At 36.8% G+C, this 16514-nt stretch overlaps 1 protein-coding gene across 3 annotated transcripts in view; it reads right to left on the reverse strand.

Moving 5' to 3' along the window:
- The window catches only part of ADAMTSL1 (ADAMTS like 1), a 904787-nt gene that overhangs the window by 349003 nt on the left and 539270 nt on the right, over positions 1-16514 (reverse strand). For all 3 annotated transcript variants that reach the window (XM_032880520.1, XM_032880523.1, XM_032880522.1), the window contains exon 2: positions 14856-14983. In XM_032880520.1, coding sequence (XP_032736411.1) covers positions 14856-14983 — 128 coding nt within the window. The remainder of the gene's footprint in view (positions 1-14855; positions 14984-16514) is intronic.

Consider the following 16514-nt stretch of genomic DNA (forward strand, 5'->3'; position numbering starts at 1 on the left):
CCTACTTGTGGTCTCTGTCTGTTAAATAAAGAAATAAAAAATCTTTGAAAAAAAATTCTTATGCTATATCTAATAAGGGGTTAATGTCCAAAATATAGAAAGAATCTATATAACTCAACAGAAAGAAGGGAAGGAAGAAAGAAGGAAAGAAGGAAGGAAGGAAGGAAGGAAGGAAGAAAGAAGGAAAAAAAAAAACCCAATCTAGCTAAAACATGGGCAGAGAACCTGAATAGACATTTTTCCAAAGAAGATATCCAGACATCAACAGATACACGAAAAGATGCTCAACATCACTCAACATCAGAAAAATGCAAATCAAAACCACAATGAAATATCCCCTCACAAGAGTCAGAATGACTAAAAAAAGACAAGAAATAACAAGTACTGGCGAGGATGTGGAGAAAAAAGAACACTTGTGCTCTGCTGGTGGGAATGTAAACCGGTGCAGCCACTATAGAAAATGAAATAGGACATTTCCTCAAAAAATTAAAAATAGAAATACTGTATGATTCAATAATTCCACTACTGAGTATTTACTCAAAGAGAATGAAAACACTAATTTGAAAAGATATAGGCTTCCCTATGTTTACTGCAGCATTTTTTATAATAGCAAAGATAGGGAAGCATCCTAAGTATCCAATGACTGGTGAATGGGTGAAGAAGATGTGATATATATATGCAATGGAATATTATGCAGTCATAACAAAGGAGGAGGTCTTGTCATTTGGAACAACACAGATAGACCTAGAAGATCCTATGTTAAGAAAAATCGTCAGCCTGAGAAGAAAGCAAAGACCGTATGATTTCACTCATATGTGGAATCTAAAAAACAAAACAAATGAATAAACAATCAAATAACAGAATCAGATCTATAAATACAGAGAATGAGCTGATGATTGCAAAAGGAAGGGGCCTAGAGGATGAGAAAATTGGGGGGAAACCACCAAACCAACACATTGTATTGTATACCTTGAACCTCTACAATGTTATATGTTAATTATACCTCAATAAAAACATATCTGCAGATAATCATGTTATCTGCATGACTATTATATAGTCATTATATACTATACCTCTGAATAATTGGAGATGTTCTAGTATGCATCCCCAGTGAGTGCTTTATTAACATTAATAGATTTGAATTTTTTTTTTTTTTTTGAGAGAGAAAGAGAAGGAGCAAGAGCGGAGGTTGTGGTTGAGGGGAGATAGAAGAGAGGGAGAGAGAGAATCTCAAGCCCTAACTCAGGGTTCCAACTCATGACCCTGGGATCATGACCTGAGCCAAAATCAAGAGCCAGATGCTTAACTTACTGAGCCACTGGGCACCACTAGATCTGAAATATTTTTAACACACATTTAATGAGTGCATGTTTACTCTGGACAGACTTTGAATCTCTCTCTACCCACCTCCAAAAGCCATGAGCTCCCAGACCTATCTCAAGTAATAAGAAACTTGCTTACAAGATTCTCCATAACAAGTAATGTTTTGGGCACCTGGGTAGCTCAGTGGGTCAAGTGTCTGCCTTTGGCTAAGATTGTAATCTGAGTCCTGGGATTGAGCCCCACATCAGGCTCCCTACTCAGCAGGGAGTCTGCTTCTCCCTCTCCCTCTTCTCCCCACCCCCATGCTTGTGCTCTCTCTCTCTCTCTCTCTCTCTCAAATAAATAAATATAATCTTAAAAAACAAGTAATGCTTGATTGATGATACTTGCTAAAGAAAAACAGATCTTAAACATTAATAGGTCTCTTTGAACTTCTTTGTGGCAAACTTCAGTGTTTTTCCTCCTTGAGGTTAAATCTCCTTCCTTCGACAAAGTCACCTAAATTCTAGAAATAATGCATCTGCAACACATACAACCCACAATGGAAAAGTACCCTTGAAACAAGGGAAAGACAGGTCTTGTGTGCTGTGGAACTTTCAAATGTATGCATAAAAAATATCTCTTCTTTTAGGCATTTAGTTGAAAGGTCCTCACATTCACACAGGATGCCCTGTTCATTTTGGACTGCCCCTTCTGCGTGTGATGTCTCACGTGGCTTGAACAGGTTAGGGCTGAGGGAGAGATTTATTTTTTTTTCTGAGTAGATAGATACACAAGCCAAACTATTATGACAGCTTGATAAATGTAGCTTTTGAAAATGCTTTCTGTCGTAATAATACAACAAACAACAAGGAGGCAGGCTGCCAGGCATCATCCATCAGTAGGTGAGCTGGCTGGGAACAGACACAGCCCTAGTGTCGCACTAGCTCTTCTCAATCTGCCAGACGCTCTAACGTGGCCTCAGATGCCAAAAGAACAGTTGGCCTAAAAGCTGCATTTTCAAAGCAATCTTAAAACAGAATGGGGGGTAGCAGAGGCCCAAATTTTAAAAACGGTGCCAAAAATGGAGACCTCGACTTTAAAGTGTTCCTTTGGCATAGATAACATATTTTTGTAACCTTAGTTTTATAATTCACCACTTCTGCTCTATACTAATCTCTCATTATAAAAACATTCTGAATACTCTACCAGCTTGGAGACCTCAGTTCATGCATACAGAGGGGGTTAAAACTTCATGTCAAGAACGAATTCAATATGAATGGAGATGATGTAGGTTTGGAGAAAACGTTCTGAGAAGTCATTTCCTCTGCTTGTTTGGTCTTTTCTCTACCATAGGAAACTAAGGAAATCTTCTCTAACCTTTACAGATTCTCTAGCAGCAGCTAAGAGGCTGCAGAGCTGTTCAATTAAAATTTAGACTCATGTGAGGATATTGTAGGCTGGATTTTGGAGTTTGTCCCCTGAGTTTCAAATTGGTTTATTTGCTACTATGAGTGTTTGGTGTGTTCTTAATTACAACTATAAAAATCCCTGCCAAGTTTTTTTTTTCCCCCCAAACAAGTATGATTTTACATATCTCTGCCTGTTCTTCAAAGACAGACGTGTTATAACAAGGCATTGTGTTCTCACAAATATGGGTTGGGTTGAGGTTCTGAAAATGAGGAGTATGCCCGTGCAATCAAAAAAGCCGGAAGCAAGAACAATGACAGTGTAAACCGCCATGATCGTGCCCAACTTCTGACGACGCCAGAAACTGCTCCAAGCACACTGCTCAGGAAATCTCATGAGAAAACGTACAGTGAGCAGTCTGACAGGGAGAATGAGCCCTCGTGCAGGGTTTCTGGCAAACAAGCTTTTGTATAAGGCTCTCAGATTCATAGTCTCTTAACACATTTATTGAGGCTCCAATCTGAACCAGTACTATGCAAGGTGCTGGGAAAGATAGAAAAATGAGGACCTTTCTCTTTCTATGTCATAATTTCATTGGAAAAAAATCCACACCAGCCCACGTAAAACACACAAGTGTCTACTTCATAGTCAGCAACTAGTGGGTATGGTCTGGATACTACATGAAAAAGGAGTTGGACAAAGGGACAAGCTGGTGAGAGAGAAGTACTTAAGAAGATAGTATTTTAAGTGCGATGTCCCATATGGGCCCCATGTGTTCCAAGAGTGTGATGGAAGAAGGGGTAACTCAAGAAACAGACCTACAGCAGGTTCCTGGCCCTAATATTCTATTCAGTAAATGTGTCCAACACTGAAGTGGGCGGGTACCTGCTGTGTGCCAGGCAGAAGATCTAAAGACAAGCACGATAAAACCTGTGCCCATACGCTGATCATGTAGCAGGGGACAATGCCATACACATAACTCTAACACATGCCAGGTCATGAAAAGGAAACTCAAAGTGGTGGGAAAGTATAGCAGAGTGAGACTGAGGGACACAGCAGAGGATGCAGCTTTAAATAACAGTAAGAGTTTTGCTAGCTGGGCATGGGCACGAAGGGATGTCGTAGGTTAGAGGCTCACTAGAGAAGAGGCCCAGAGGTGACAAACAATATGGACAGGTTTTGAAAGGACCAGGACAGTCCTCTAGCTGTCCAGGGATGTTTTCACTTTAAAAAAACAAAACATATTTTTTGTTTCTTTTATTTGCTTTTCTCCCCCTGCCGTCTATGTGTCTGAGCCCCGGTACTTAGCAAAGGGCCTGGTGTATAGTTAACACTCCAGAAGCATTTTCTGAAGAAAGAAAAGAGGGAAGGAGGGAGGGAGGAAGGAAGGTCAGGAAGGAAGGAAGGGAAAGTGGGTCAAAGAAAGAGAGAAGCTGTAGAACAGAAGGAAATGCTATCAGGAGACCACAGAGAACCTTTGGTCTAATATTTGCTCTAAGTTTTGACCCTGGAAACCTAATTGGAATCTTTCTATAATAAAATTAAGATGAAAAGTATAAAATGAAACAAAATAGTTACCAGAGGAAGGAAGCTATGACTTTTTTTTTTTTTAACACACTGTTTATTTTCACCTATTTACTCAAAGTTATATTTGTCACCACGATGCATTTGTTCCTTCTGAAAGATGGCGGGGTATGGGGTAGGGAGATTGCTGCCTTTGGCTCGAGATCCACTAGCAGAAGGGACATGTACTTTTTTATACATACACACATGCCATAAGGTTTGCAAATGATCTTACATTTGCTCAGTAGCCAAAAGAGGCAAAGAATGAGAATAAAAACAAATGTGTTTTAGCAACATCAAGTCCAACTTTTCTGTCTTCCCCATGAGGAAAATGTATATTATGAAACTCTAGGACTCTCACAACCTCACCCGACACAACCCTGGAGCTGGGAATTTATGAATTATTTTGGCTACAGACAAAAGTTCTTCAATCCGCCCATATCACCCAGATGTCTTTTGCAAGATGGGGGCCTGGAGAATAACAACATTTTTCTTTAAAACCATTCATATTAAGAGCAGCCTTTGTTCCTCTTCCTATCTGGCAGCAAAATGGGTTTTGACTGCATATGTGGAGGAGAAAAGCTCTCTATCTCAGGGTCACACATTCAATTTTAGAGTTGAAGGACACCTTAGACATTTGTTGGATATAAATATTTATTGAACACCCATTCTGTTCCAGGCACTGCCCACTTGACATCATAGACAAGCAAACAAAATCCCAGAAAAATTGAAAACCCTATCCAGTGTCACATAGCTAGAAAATAGTGGGGCCAATAGTAGTAGTTTGATTAAAAAATTAAAGGGGACAGTCTACAGAAAAAGGTGAAAGGTTCTCACAGAGACAGTGAAACACACTATTAGGAGAGCCAGGTTCCCGAACAGGTGACTTTCTCCCACTAGGAAAAGATATCAGTCTTGACCAGTAAGTCCTACCCGAAAGCCCAGAGGTAGGGATTGGCTATGCAGCTACTTAAGGTTGGTATATGTAGTTATGGGTTTCAGCTGATGATTGCACATGAATATGATGTTACTTAGTATTCTATATTTATTCTTTTTGCCTCCAGGTAAAGCATCCTTCCCCTAGTGTATGCAATTCAGATATCCCTGGTCATAATATCTGGTGTCCTTTTAATTTCTATCAATCTCTCATTCTCTTTATCCTTCTCCGTCCTGCCCCCTCCTTCTTGCCAACCCCCTCTCCCCCAGTGGCTGAAATTAAGCAAAAGAGTTAGGGTTAGATAAACTCCTCTTTTCTATTGCACATATTGGGCCCAAACAGAGATGACAGAATTCAAGTACTATGAGGAAGCCTATTAAGGGTAATGATAGATGCTGAATTGAAGGTAGAAAGTTAAACTCCATTTTATGGATAAGAAATTTAATGAATCAAAGGGAGGTAGATCTCTGTGAATCTACATAAAATACCCAGTTACTGGGCATTAACTTAGTCATTCACTAACAACCTGGAGGCATAAAGAGTCATAATACTGGAATGGAAAAAAACTTGAGAAATCACTTAGTCCATCGCCAATTTGGGCAAGGGTGACCTTGACTAATACCAGACAATTGTGTAACTACTCAGAAAAGTTATTTTCTTGGCTTGCAGAAGTATAGGGAAAATCACTACTTCTATGTCCTGATAGGCTGGTGCCCAGGACTTTCTTCCTATGTTACAGATTGGATCATTTCCTAGAAACTTGAGTGAGGAATCAAAACATATACAGATTTCTTTATCAGAAAATCTCTTCTTTTCTTTATTGCCCCAATCTCTAAATTCCCAGAAGGCTGAATCATTTCACTATCATCCCCTTCAAGAGAGCAGCACTTTTGACATTGGATATACATTAAAATTATTTGGAGAGCTTCTTGAAAATTTATTGAGATTAGGGCTCACCTGTAGAGATTTGAATTTAATTGGTTTTCAGTGGGGTCCAGTTTTTTGTTTTTTGTTTTTTGTTTTTAAAAGATGTCTAGGTGATTCTCAAGTACAGTTGGGATAAGACCATTGCTACATATGTATTACCTAATTACAGAACTGGGTGAAATTCTCTTTTGAAAATATTTTGCAACTATAATCAGTAGAAACTCAAGTAGGAACTTAATAATTTGGTAAATCCCCCAAAGGAGATGCTTGACTTTTTGGCCTTTTATCCTTAATTATAATTGCCTATCCATGGTACATGTTCAGTAAGTATTTATTAACTGAATGAATGAAAATTGAGGAGATTCACTCTTAGAAGGTTATCTGTTTTCAGGAATTTACCCATTTCTTCTAGGTTATCAATTTGTTGGTATGTAATTGTTCATAACAGTCCCTTACAGTCCTTTTAATTTCTGAATCATCCATTGTAATGCCTTCGCTTTCATTTCTGATTTTATTTGCATCTTCTCTTTTTCCTTTAGCTAAAAGTTTGTTGATTTTGTTAATTTATCTTTTCAAAAAACAAAAACCCTACTCTTAGTTTAGTTGAATTTTTTCTATGGCTTTTCTCAGTGCTATTTGATTCATTTCTGATCTCATCTTTATTATTTCCTTTTTTTTCCTGATAACTGTGGACTTAGTCTGTTTGTTTACTAGTTCAGACTAATAATTAATAAGAAGATTGAATCAACAATCAAATACCTCCCAACAAAGAAAACCAGAACCTAATGGTTTCACTGATGAATTCTACTAAACATTAAAAAATAATACCAATTCTTCCTAAACTCTTCTAAAACATAGAAGAGGGAACACTTCCAGACTAATCTTATGAGGCCAGTATTGCTCTTGTGCCAAAGCCAGACAAATACACTGCAAATAAAGAAAACTATAGGCCAATATCCCTAATGAACATGGTAGCAAAAATCATCAATACAATTCTAGCCAATGGAATTCAATAGCACATTACAAGGATGAACATGCAGGATTTATCTGTGGGATGCAAGGGTGGTACAATATATATATATATATATATCTCAATCAAATTCATACACCACATTTATAGAATGAAAGATAAAACCACATTTATACAATGAAAGATAAAAATGAAAGATAAAATGGTCATTTCAGCAGATGCAGGAAAAAAGAGTTGACAAAATTCGATATCTGTTCATAATAATAAAAAAAATCCTTTAAAAATAGGTGTAAAAGGAACTTAGCTCAAAACAATGAAGGTCATATTTGAACAACCTACAGCTAACATCATAATCAATGGGGCTGAAAACTTTTCCTCTAAGATCCAATATAAACAAGAATGCCCATTCTTACTACTTCTATTTAACAAAGTACAAAAGTCCTAGTTGAAGTAACTGAACATGAAATTAGAGGCATCTAAATGGAAAAGAAGAAACAAAATGATCTTTGCAGATGGCATGATCATATACATAGAAAAATTTAAAGATCCCAACAACAAAAAACTATTATAACTAATAAACAAAGTCAATAAAGTTTCAGGATACAAAATCAACATAGAAATTAGTGGCATTTCTACACATTAATAACAAATGACCTGAGGAGGAAATTAAGACAATCCCATTTACAACTGCAACAAAAAGAATAAAATGCTTAGGAATAACTTAACCAGTTAGGTGAAAGACATACCCTGTGAACTAAAAAACAATTGTGAAAGAAATTAAAGACATACATAAATTGAAAGATAACCCATGCTCACAGACTGGGAGAATGTCCATATTGTTAAAATGTCCTCAATACCCAAAGTGATCTATGCATTCAATACACTCCCTCTCAAAATTCCAATGACATTCTTCACAGAAATAGAGAAACAAACCTAAAATTGAGGTGGAATGTCAAAAGACCCCAAATAGCCAAAGAAATACTGAGAAAGAAGAAAAAAGCCAGAGATAGCACACGTCCTGATTTCAAACTATATTGCAAAGCCATAGTAATCAAAGCAGTATGCAAGGCATTAAAAACAGACATTTGGACCAAAGGAGCAAAACAAAGCGCTCTTAGGCATGCTCACACATATTTGGTCAACCAGTCTTTGACAAGGGTGCCAAGAACTCACAATGGGGGAAAAGACAGTCTCTTCAATAAATGATGTTAGGAAAACTGGATATCCATATGCACAAGAATGAAATTGGACTCTTCTTCCCACAGTGAATGCAAAAATCAACTCAAAATGGATGAAAGACTTAAATATGTAAGACCTGGAGCTGTAAAATTGCTAGAAGAAAATAGGGAAAAAGCTTCTTGACATTGGTGTTAGCAATAATTTTTGTCATGACACCAAAACCACATGCAGCAAAACCAAAAATAGATAAGTGGGACTAGGTGAAACTAAAAAGCTTCTGTACAGCAAAGGAAACAATCAACAAAGTTAATAGGCAATCTACATAATGAGAGGAAATATTTGCAAACCGTGTACCTGATAAAGAGTTATTATCCAAAATATATGAGAAACTCCTACAATCAATTGTAAAAAATCAAATAATCCAACTAAAAAATGGGCAAAGAACCTAAATAGATATTTCTCAAAGGAAGATATACAAATGGCCATCAGGCACATGAAAAGGTGCTCAACATCATTAATTATCAGGGAAATGCAAATCAAAACAACAATGAGGTATCAGCTCATACCAGAGAATGACTATTATCAAAAAGACAAAAGTAACAAGTGTTTGTGAGATGTAAAGAAAAGGGAACCTTTCTTTGCTGTTGGTAGGAAGCAAATTGGTAAATTGGTAAAACTATTATGGAAGATTATGGAAATTCCTCAAAAAATTAAAAATACAACTACTATATGATCCAACAATTGCACTTCTAAATATATATATCCAAAGGAAATGAAATCTGGGTCTTGAAAAGATATCTACACCCATTTTCACTACAGGATTATTCATAATAGCCAAGACATAGGAACAATCTAAATGTCCATTGACAGAGAAATGGGTGAAGAGAATGTGGTATATACACACAATGGAATATTCTTTAGTCTTAACAAAGAAGGAAGTCCTGCCATTTGTAACAACATGGAAGAATCTGAAGGATATTCTCCTAAGTGAAATAAGCCAGACACAGAAAAGACAAGCACTGCATGATCTCACTTATAAGTGGAATCTGAAATAGTGAAACTCATAAAAACAGAGAGTAAGTATAATTTTACCAGGAGCAGAGGAGAGGGAGAAATGAGGAGATGTTGGTCAAAGGGTACAAAGTTCCTGTTATGCAAGATGAATGAGTTTGGGAGATTTCATGTATAGCATGGCAGTAACAGTTAAAAATACTGTATTATTTACTTGAAAGTTGAGAGAGGATACCTTTTAAATCTTCTCAACATATACATACACATACACATACAGTAACTATGTTGAGAGAGGATACCTTTTAAATCTTCTCAACATACACATACACATACAGTAACTATGTAGGTGTGATGCATAAATTATTTAGCTTCATTGTAGTGATATTTTCACAATGTATGAATATACTGAAACATTAAGTTGTACTCCTTAAACATATGTTCTTTTTACATGTCAAAGATATCTCAATAAAGTAGTTTAAAAAAAAGGAAATTGAGGAGAAATAAAGACTTCAAAAGGGCTACTGAACTAGCCAAATAAGGAATTTTTTAAATAAACAGAAAAAAGACAACCAAGAGTTACAAATTCCCAATATGGCTAGTAGGGGTTATGGACACCAAACAGATTTCCAACCATTTTTAATTTTAACAAACAAGTTTATGGGATAAAATAGGCCATAAATTGGTTCTAAACATTCAGTATTCTTCTCCTGAGAGGAGATCAGACCTTGGATGGGGGGGGGGGGGTGTGGGGAGAAAAACCCTCTAAGATATATGATCTGGACCATTAAAGAACTATTAGAAGTATATTTAGTTTATAAATCTAAATATTAGGTTATATATTTAGATTAGGCTTTAACCCTGAAAGTACCAGGAAGGCAACCACAAACCCTTAAACATCCTAAAATGTGAAATCTTCCCTAACACAATGAAAAGAACATCTCACATAAATGACAGAGAAGTCAGACCCATTCTGAACTTGCATATCTTTCTTTTAAACAAAAACTCAAGCATATCCAAAGAAAACAAGGCTGATAACATATAACACTAGATGAAGAATAACAGATAAATCTTGCTTTGGGGCTCATTTTAGCTGAAGGTTCTAAAACCTCTTAAAAATGTCCTGTGAATCTTAATTGGATATTATGCTAGAGATGAGATGACTTTAAAAGAAAAAAAATATTTGTTTAAGAAGCCAAATCTTAATGTTAAAATTTTTCTTTTGGTATTTATTATTATATGGTGTAGAAATTACTTGCTAACTAAAGCTTATATTACTGTAAGTATCAATATTTTTATGGGAGAAAAATTATGTTTGCAATTAAAAAATCAGAGGAGTTAGCTTACTTTCCCTTAGTACAATTATTATGAAATGACAAATTTGAATGATCTTCCCCATTAGTGTGAGATAAGACTTCTTGAGGATGTTTATTTTAATTTTTCTGTATTTATATTGACAACATTCTGGCAGCCACATCCCTTCGGAATAATATCAAATCTTCTTTTTTTAGGCACTTCCACAGCGTGATGATTTTATTTCTTGTTCATCTAGTAATTTTATTCAGCTCCAAAAATTCTATTCAACTCAAAAATTCAGTACAAAATTTATTAACTTGAAAAAAATGTTTTCATCCTTTATAGCAAGCCATTTTTTGCTGTCTGGGTATATATAAATCTGACAAGACCTTCATTTAATCAGTTGGGATTTAACAAAATATTCTACTCTTAGGGTATTAATCTATTAATCTATACTATATATTAGTCTGGAGATTAATTTGGCATTTCAGAAAGCAAAAAATGTCATAAAAGACCTTTAAGTCTTCTTAGGGCACCAATATAAAGGTTGACACCGCACTTAAGAGCATCTAGCTATCTGACTCATTGCCATTTCAAATGAACTGCCATTTACCCCTTGACCTTGGTCTTGGCACAGACCTAATACAGTGGTACATATGACGTTACGCACAGTATTCTTAAGTGCCTTATGCATGTGGAACTCCTTATGGGAAAACTTAAGTTAACTGGCCGAAGACAAAGCTAGAGCTCTCAGAGACGGATCCTTAGTATCAAATTTAAAACTATATGTTTAAGTAATTTAGGCTGAAGAAGGATAATTTCCACTAACCAAGACACACTACTAGATCAGTCAGAAAAATGCATATGTTAAAAATATTATTTTGGAGTATTTGGTGGGAGAAAGTGAAGAATCTGAGAGAAGCAACAGCTTCTCATGGTAGCTGGCACACTTTTAATTCACTTAAAATAATTATCATAAAGTACAAGTAGGTATAGTTTGTTTTCTAATTAAAAAAACAAAAACAAAAGCAGACATAATGATGCAAAAACAAAAGATGACATAGTGAGGCAAGATTAGCAATAGTCCTGTATCAACTGGCTGTTGTATATAAGTGATGAATCACTAAATTCTATTCCTGAAACCAATATTACACTACATGTTAACTACCTAGAATTTAAATAAAAATTTGGAGAGAAAAAAATAGTAGCATTATTAGAGCTACTTAATGAAATTTAACATAATCTTATAGAAATTAGTAAAGGCTGTAGAAAAAAGTTTACATGGTGCCTTCCTTTATTGCTCAAACCAGGGTTGCAAGTAAAGGCAATTATCAATACTCCAATATCAGAAATTGGGAAAAATAAGCACTGCTTACTTTCTGTGAGCCTTTGTTGGGGTAGAAGTCAAAGAAAAGATTCTGCTCAGTATTTCGCTAAGTCTGGGCTTTTTCTCCAGCATCAAGCACTGCCAGTGAGAATGAAGGATTTTATATTTAATACTTGTCCATATTGTCACTCTGCTTTCCCTCCACTGATTTTTATTTTCCTGGACCCTTCACAAGATCACTCAGAGAAGATGTTCTCAAACTCAGAAAGTTAAGAAACCCTCTTCACAAGCTCCCCAGCCATCACAGAACATAATTAACTCCAGAAGTTGAATAGTTGTCCTTTATTCCATAGAATCTGAGTATTTTAACTGCTTTTACAGTTCTATCATATTTAGCATAGAATAATTATTAGTTGATAGACTTAAAAATATCAGAGCTAAAAGTGACCTGTGAGCACATATCACCACGCCTGGAAAATTGGTCAAGCAAATTAATTCAGCAGGTGGATAGGATTTATTTAGGTTGAATTTGAATGCTTACCAGTAGACTACAATACATATTCTGCTGGGCCTCGAAGGACATGTACATTGATAACCTCTGATCTTTCTCAAGAGTATAAGTTGATCAAATGAAATTTGGATGTCTAAATGTGGAGTGGAAAGGAGAGAAAATCCATTAAGTTGATTAGCTATTCAAAATGATTAAAAAGGCCACAGAGGACCATCCAGGGGCTGGTGGTGTGCCCCTCCCCCCAATGTTTAACTTCCTATGAGTTTACTTACTGTATTAGTTTACTTACTGTATTTTTTGTTGTTGTTGTTCCTTATCGATCATGAATTTACGGTTGTATCTAAGAAATCTGTGACCAACTTACGGCCACAACATATTCTGCCTCTTTTTCTTCTGCAAGGTTTTGCATTTAGAGATATTACATAATTCCAGTCAATCCTTACATAAGGTGTGAGGCTTGTGTCTTTTTAAGGACTTTAAATCTTTTTAATTAACATATAATATATTACTAGTTTTAGGGGTATAGGTCTGTGAATCATCAGTCTTACACAATTCATAGCACTCACCATAGCACATACCGTCCCCAACGTCTATCACCCAGCCACCTGATGTATTTTTTTTCAATAGTTTCATGTCAAATAAGGACATACAGCCTATATGTTTATATTTTTAGAATTTACATTTTACTTTTCCAATTCATTGTGAGTAGATGACAGCTGATATCCTTTATAGTATCTTAATAAAATGCTAATATTTAGAGTCTTAGTTACTACGTGATTTTTTTAAGGGTAGCTGTGAATTTCACATAACATCAATACTTGATGCTTTGTCAAATGATAGAGTTCTATCTGTGATTGTAATTTATCCCTTAAGTTGCTTGTCCATCTCTCACTCAGTACAAGATTCTCACACCATAGCACTATCCTCAGTGAACCAGTATGAAAGCTCCCATACACTCCTTCCCAGCCTTTGTGAGACACATGCTTTGGCTCACTCCTGTAGGCATGGTAATCTGAGAGAACTGCCTAATAGGAACATTTCAAATTTGTACATTTTGGCTTTACTGATGGATATGTTATCAGTTATAGCTCATGGTGCTCTCACCGTGTAGCATCATGCCACACAGATGGAGGAAGTTTTAAGATTAAGATAAGAGGTGAACGTAAAAATGAAAGGTCTGTTTTTCCTAATCAGTGCAGGGATCTGGTTTGATATGAAATTGGCCTCCAAAGATGACAAACAAATATGTTAGTGGAGGCAATCCAACAGCTCCATCTTCAGACTAGACCCAAACTCGGGCGTGGCTAAATACCAGAACTGATCTGGTTTCTTGCAGGATATACCCTTTAGCTGGGTTTCCCAGGGTACATCATTTCCACCTGGATCTGCCTGGAACCAAAATGGTCTCCATTTATAGTGCATTTAGCAAAGGAACACCGATCTCTCAGACCATGTGCAAGCCTGGGGAACAGAGAAAGGAATGAAACTTGGATTTTGACTCCAAGAAAGTCTTACTCATTAAAGTAAGTTGACATTTTTCTGAACCTATGTCTTACTACTTTCTGCTATTTATGAAAAGTCTATAAGAATCAGCGGATATATGTGTTTTTCCTTCTTCTGCTTCATGTTTTATAATATATAGTTATTTCCATCAAAACTTTTAACTTGTCACATGTAACCCTTTTCAGTGTCAATAAAAATCTTTCATTAAAAATATTACTATCATACTTTGGATTTTATAGTTTGGAGAAAAATCTAGTCGTAGACCACACAGCTCAAGATACAGTTCTGAATTATTATTCCAAGTAGATTTTCATTCTAAAGTCTCTAGGCCTTTACTTTCAGCTTAGAACCCATCAGCCACTCTCTACCTTCCCCACTGCCCTCACGCCCATGCCCAATTCCCACAGCAGTTTCTGTTCACCCAAATCTCTTTATGTGTAAACTTCATCATTCATTGAACTGAATAACCTTAGGGAACTTCCAGCCATTGCGACATCAAAAACACCAAACCAACATATCACTCATTTGTGAAGTGCTTGGTGGCACTGGAATCCACCAGAAACTGAATGTGTTGTCAATGTTAATATTATTGCTAGTCTTGCCACTGTAATTAAGCTGATTTAACAAGTCCAAGATATTATGGAGCTTAACATACTAGGTCTATTTCCAACCATAAATTCTCCTTCCAGTTTTAACACAAAAACAGACAAAATTTGCTTGGTAAATGATAGAATATTACTTGTCACCTCAAAATATATAAGTACCCCAGCTATAGATGCACAGATTTAATTTTTGGTCCCTTCCTTTCGTCTGGATTTGTACAGCACCAAAAGTTCTGGATATAACCAATCACAAAAGTAACCATTGAACCTGCTATCGCTGGGCCTTACAAACTCCCCACCCTCTTGGGTGTAGGACTTACTTGCTGCTGAGGCAGCGTCTCAGCGAGTAGGAGGCCCCTCCACCACAGGTGCGTGAGCACTCACTCCATGGGCCCCAAGCATCCCACAGGCCATCTCGGTCCTCCTCAGAGCGTGCCGTCCTGGAGCTCTGTGAGAAAAAAAAGGGGAGGTCAGTATCATATCCCCACTGAACCCTAAAACATGCATCCTGAAGGGAGGGTGTTCTTTAAGTAGGTCTATGGTAGCCTTGCTGGAGACGAAAACATGAATCAGATTCTTTCCGATTTAATAATGTGTATATGTTTGGGGAGGGGCATATTTGACTTTAGGGACCCTGGACCATGACTGAAAGGGACAAGAGACTGGGCAATGGAGCAAAGAGAAAAGGGGCAAGAAACAGGAATCCGGGGGAGAGAAAGATAAATTGCACAAAAATAAATTTTGCACTGATCACGAATTTGGGGCATCTGGGTGGCTCGGTTGGTTAAGCATCTGCCTTTGGATCAGGTCCTGATCCCAGGATCCTGGGATCGAGCCCCACATTGGGTTCCCTGCTCAGCGGGGAGTCTGCTTTTCCCTTTCCTCCCTCTGTCCCTCCCCCTGCTTGTGCTCTCTCTCTCTCTCTCTAAAATAAATAAATCAAATCTTTGAAAGAAGAAAAAAAAAAGGAGTCACAATTTTGTCCTGGGCTCAGAAGTCTTCTGCTCTACTACCTCTCTGTGAAAACAGAGAAGCTGTTGTCAGAGATATTTCTGCTCTAAGAAACTTGAAATGTGCTTATCAGTATGACCTTCCAAAATTTAACATTTCATACAATTGACTTTTTTAAAAAATGTTTAAAGGAACATCATTTCCAGATTTCAGACTTGTTAATTAGAATAACTGCATAAAGTAACCTCAGTAATGCAGGATGGCCTCTTGACAGACAGATCTGCTTGATACTGACAGGCTTCTAGTGAAATCTGCACTGGTCTCCATGTTGAGCCTTACTTTTCTCCTAAGAGTCAAAGATAAAATTTATGCCATAGTTAATAGAATAGGCTCTGGAGTTAGAAACTGCCTGGGTTGGATATAGATTCTGTTTTTACTATGTGTCCTTGAACAATTAAACTGCCACCTACCTATGCTATAATTTCTCTTTCCATAAAATGGGCATAATATTATAACCATACTTCTATATACACACACACACACAGAGACATATTATATAAGAAGATTAGTTAAATTCACCTAGCCTAGGACTAGTTTCAGAGTAAACACTAATAAATATTGCCCATTATTATAAATTGAGAATGTCATATAGGTGCATACATAGTTGTATAAGTCAGCTTAAGCTGCCATCACAGAATAATAGACTGGGTGGCTTAAACAATAAAAAACGTATTTTCTTATAGTTCTGGAAGCTGAAAGTCAGAGAACAGGGTGATGGCATGGGTGCCTCCTGGTGAGAACTTTCCCCTTGGGTTGCAGAAGGCAACCTTCTCAATGTGCACTTACATGGCCTCTGCTTTGTATGAGAGAGAGAGAGAGAGAGAGAGAGGAAAAAGAGCTTACTCTGTGGTGTCCATTCTTCTAAGGACACTAATCCCATCCCCACTTTCATGGCCTCATCTAAACTCATTACCTCCCAAAGGCCCCATCTCCATATACCACTCCATGGGGCCTTAGGACTTCAAGAT

The sequence above is a fragment of the Lontra canadensis genome, unplaced genomic scaffold (assembly GCF_010015895.1).
Source record: "Lontra canadensis isolate GAN:19392208 unplaced genomic scaffold, GSC_riverotter_1.0 scaffold70, whole genome shotgun sequence".
In the NCBI taxonomy this organism is placed as follows: domain Eukaryota; kingdom Metazoa; phylum Chordata; class Mammalia; order Carnivora; family Mustelidae; genus Lontra; species Lontra canadensis.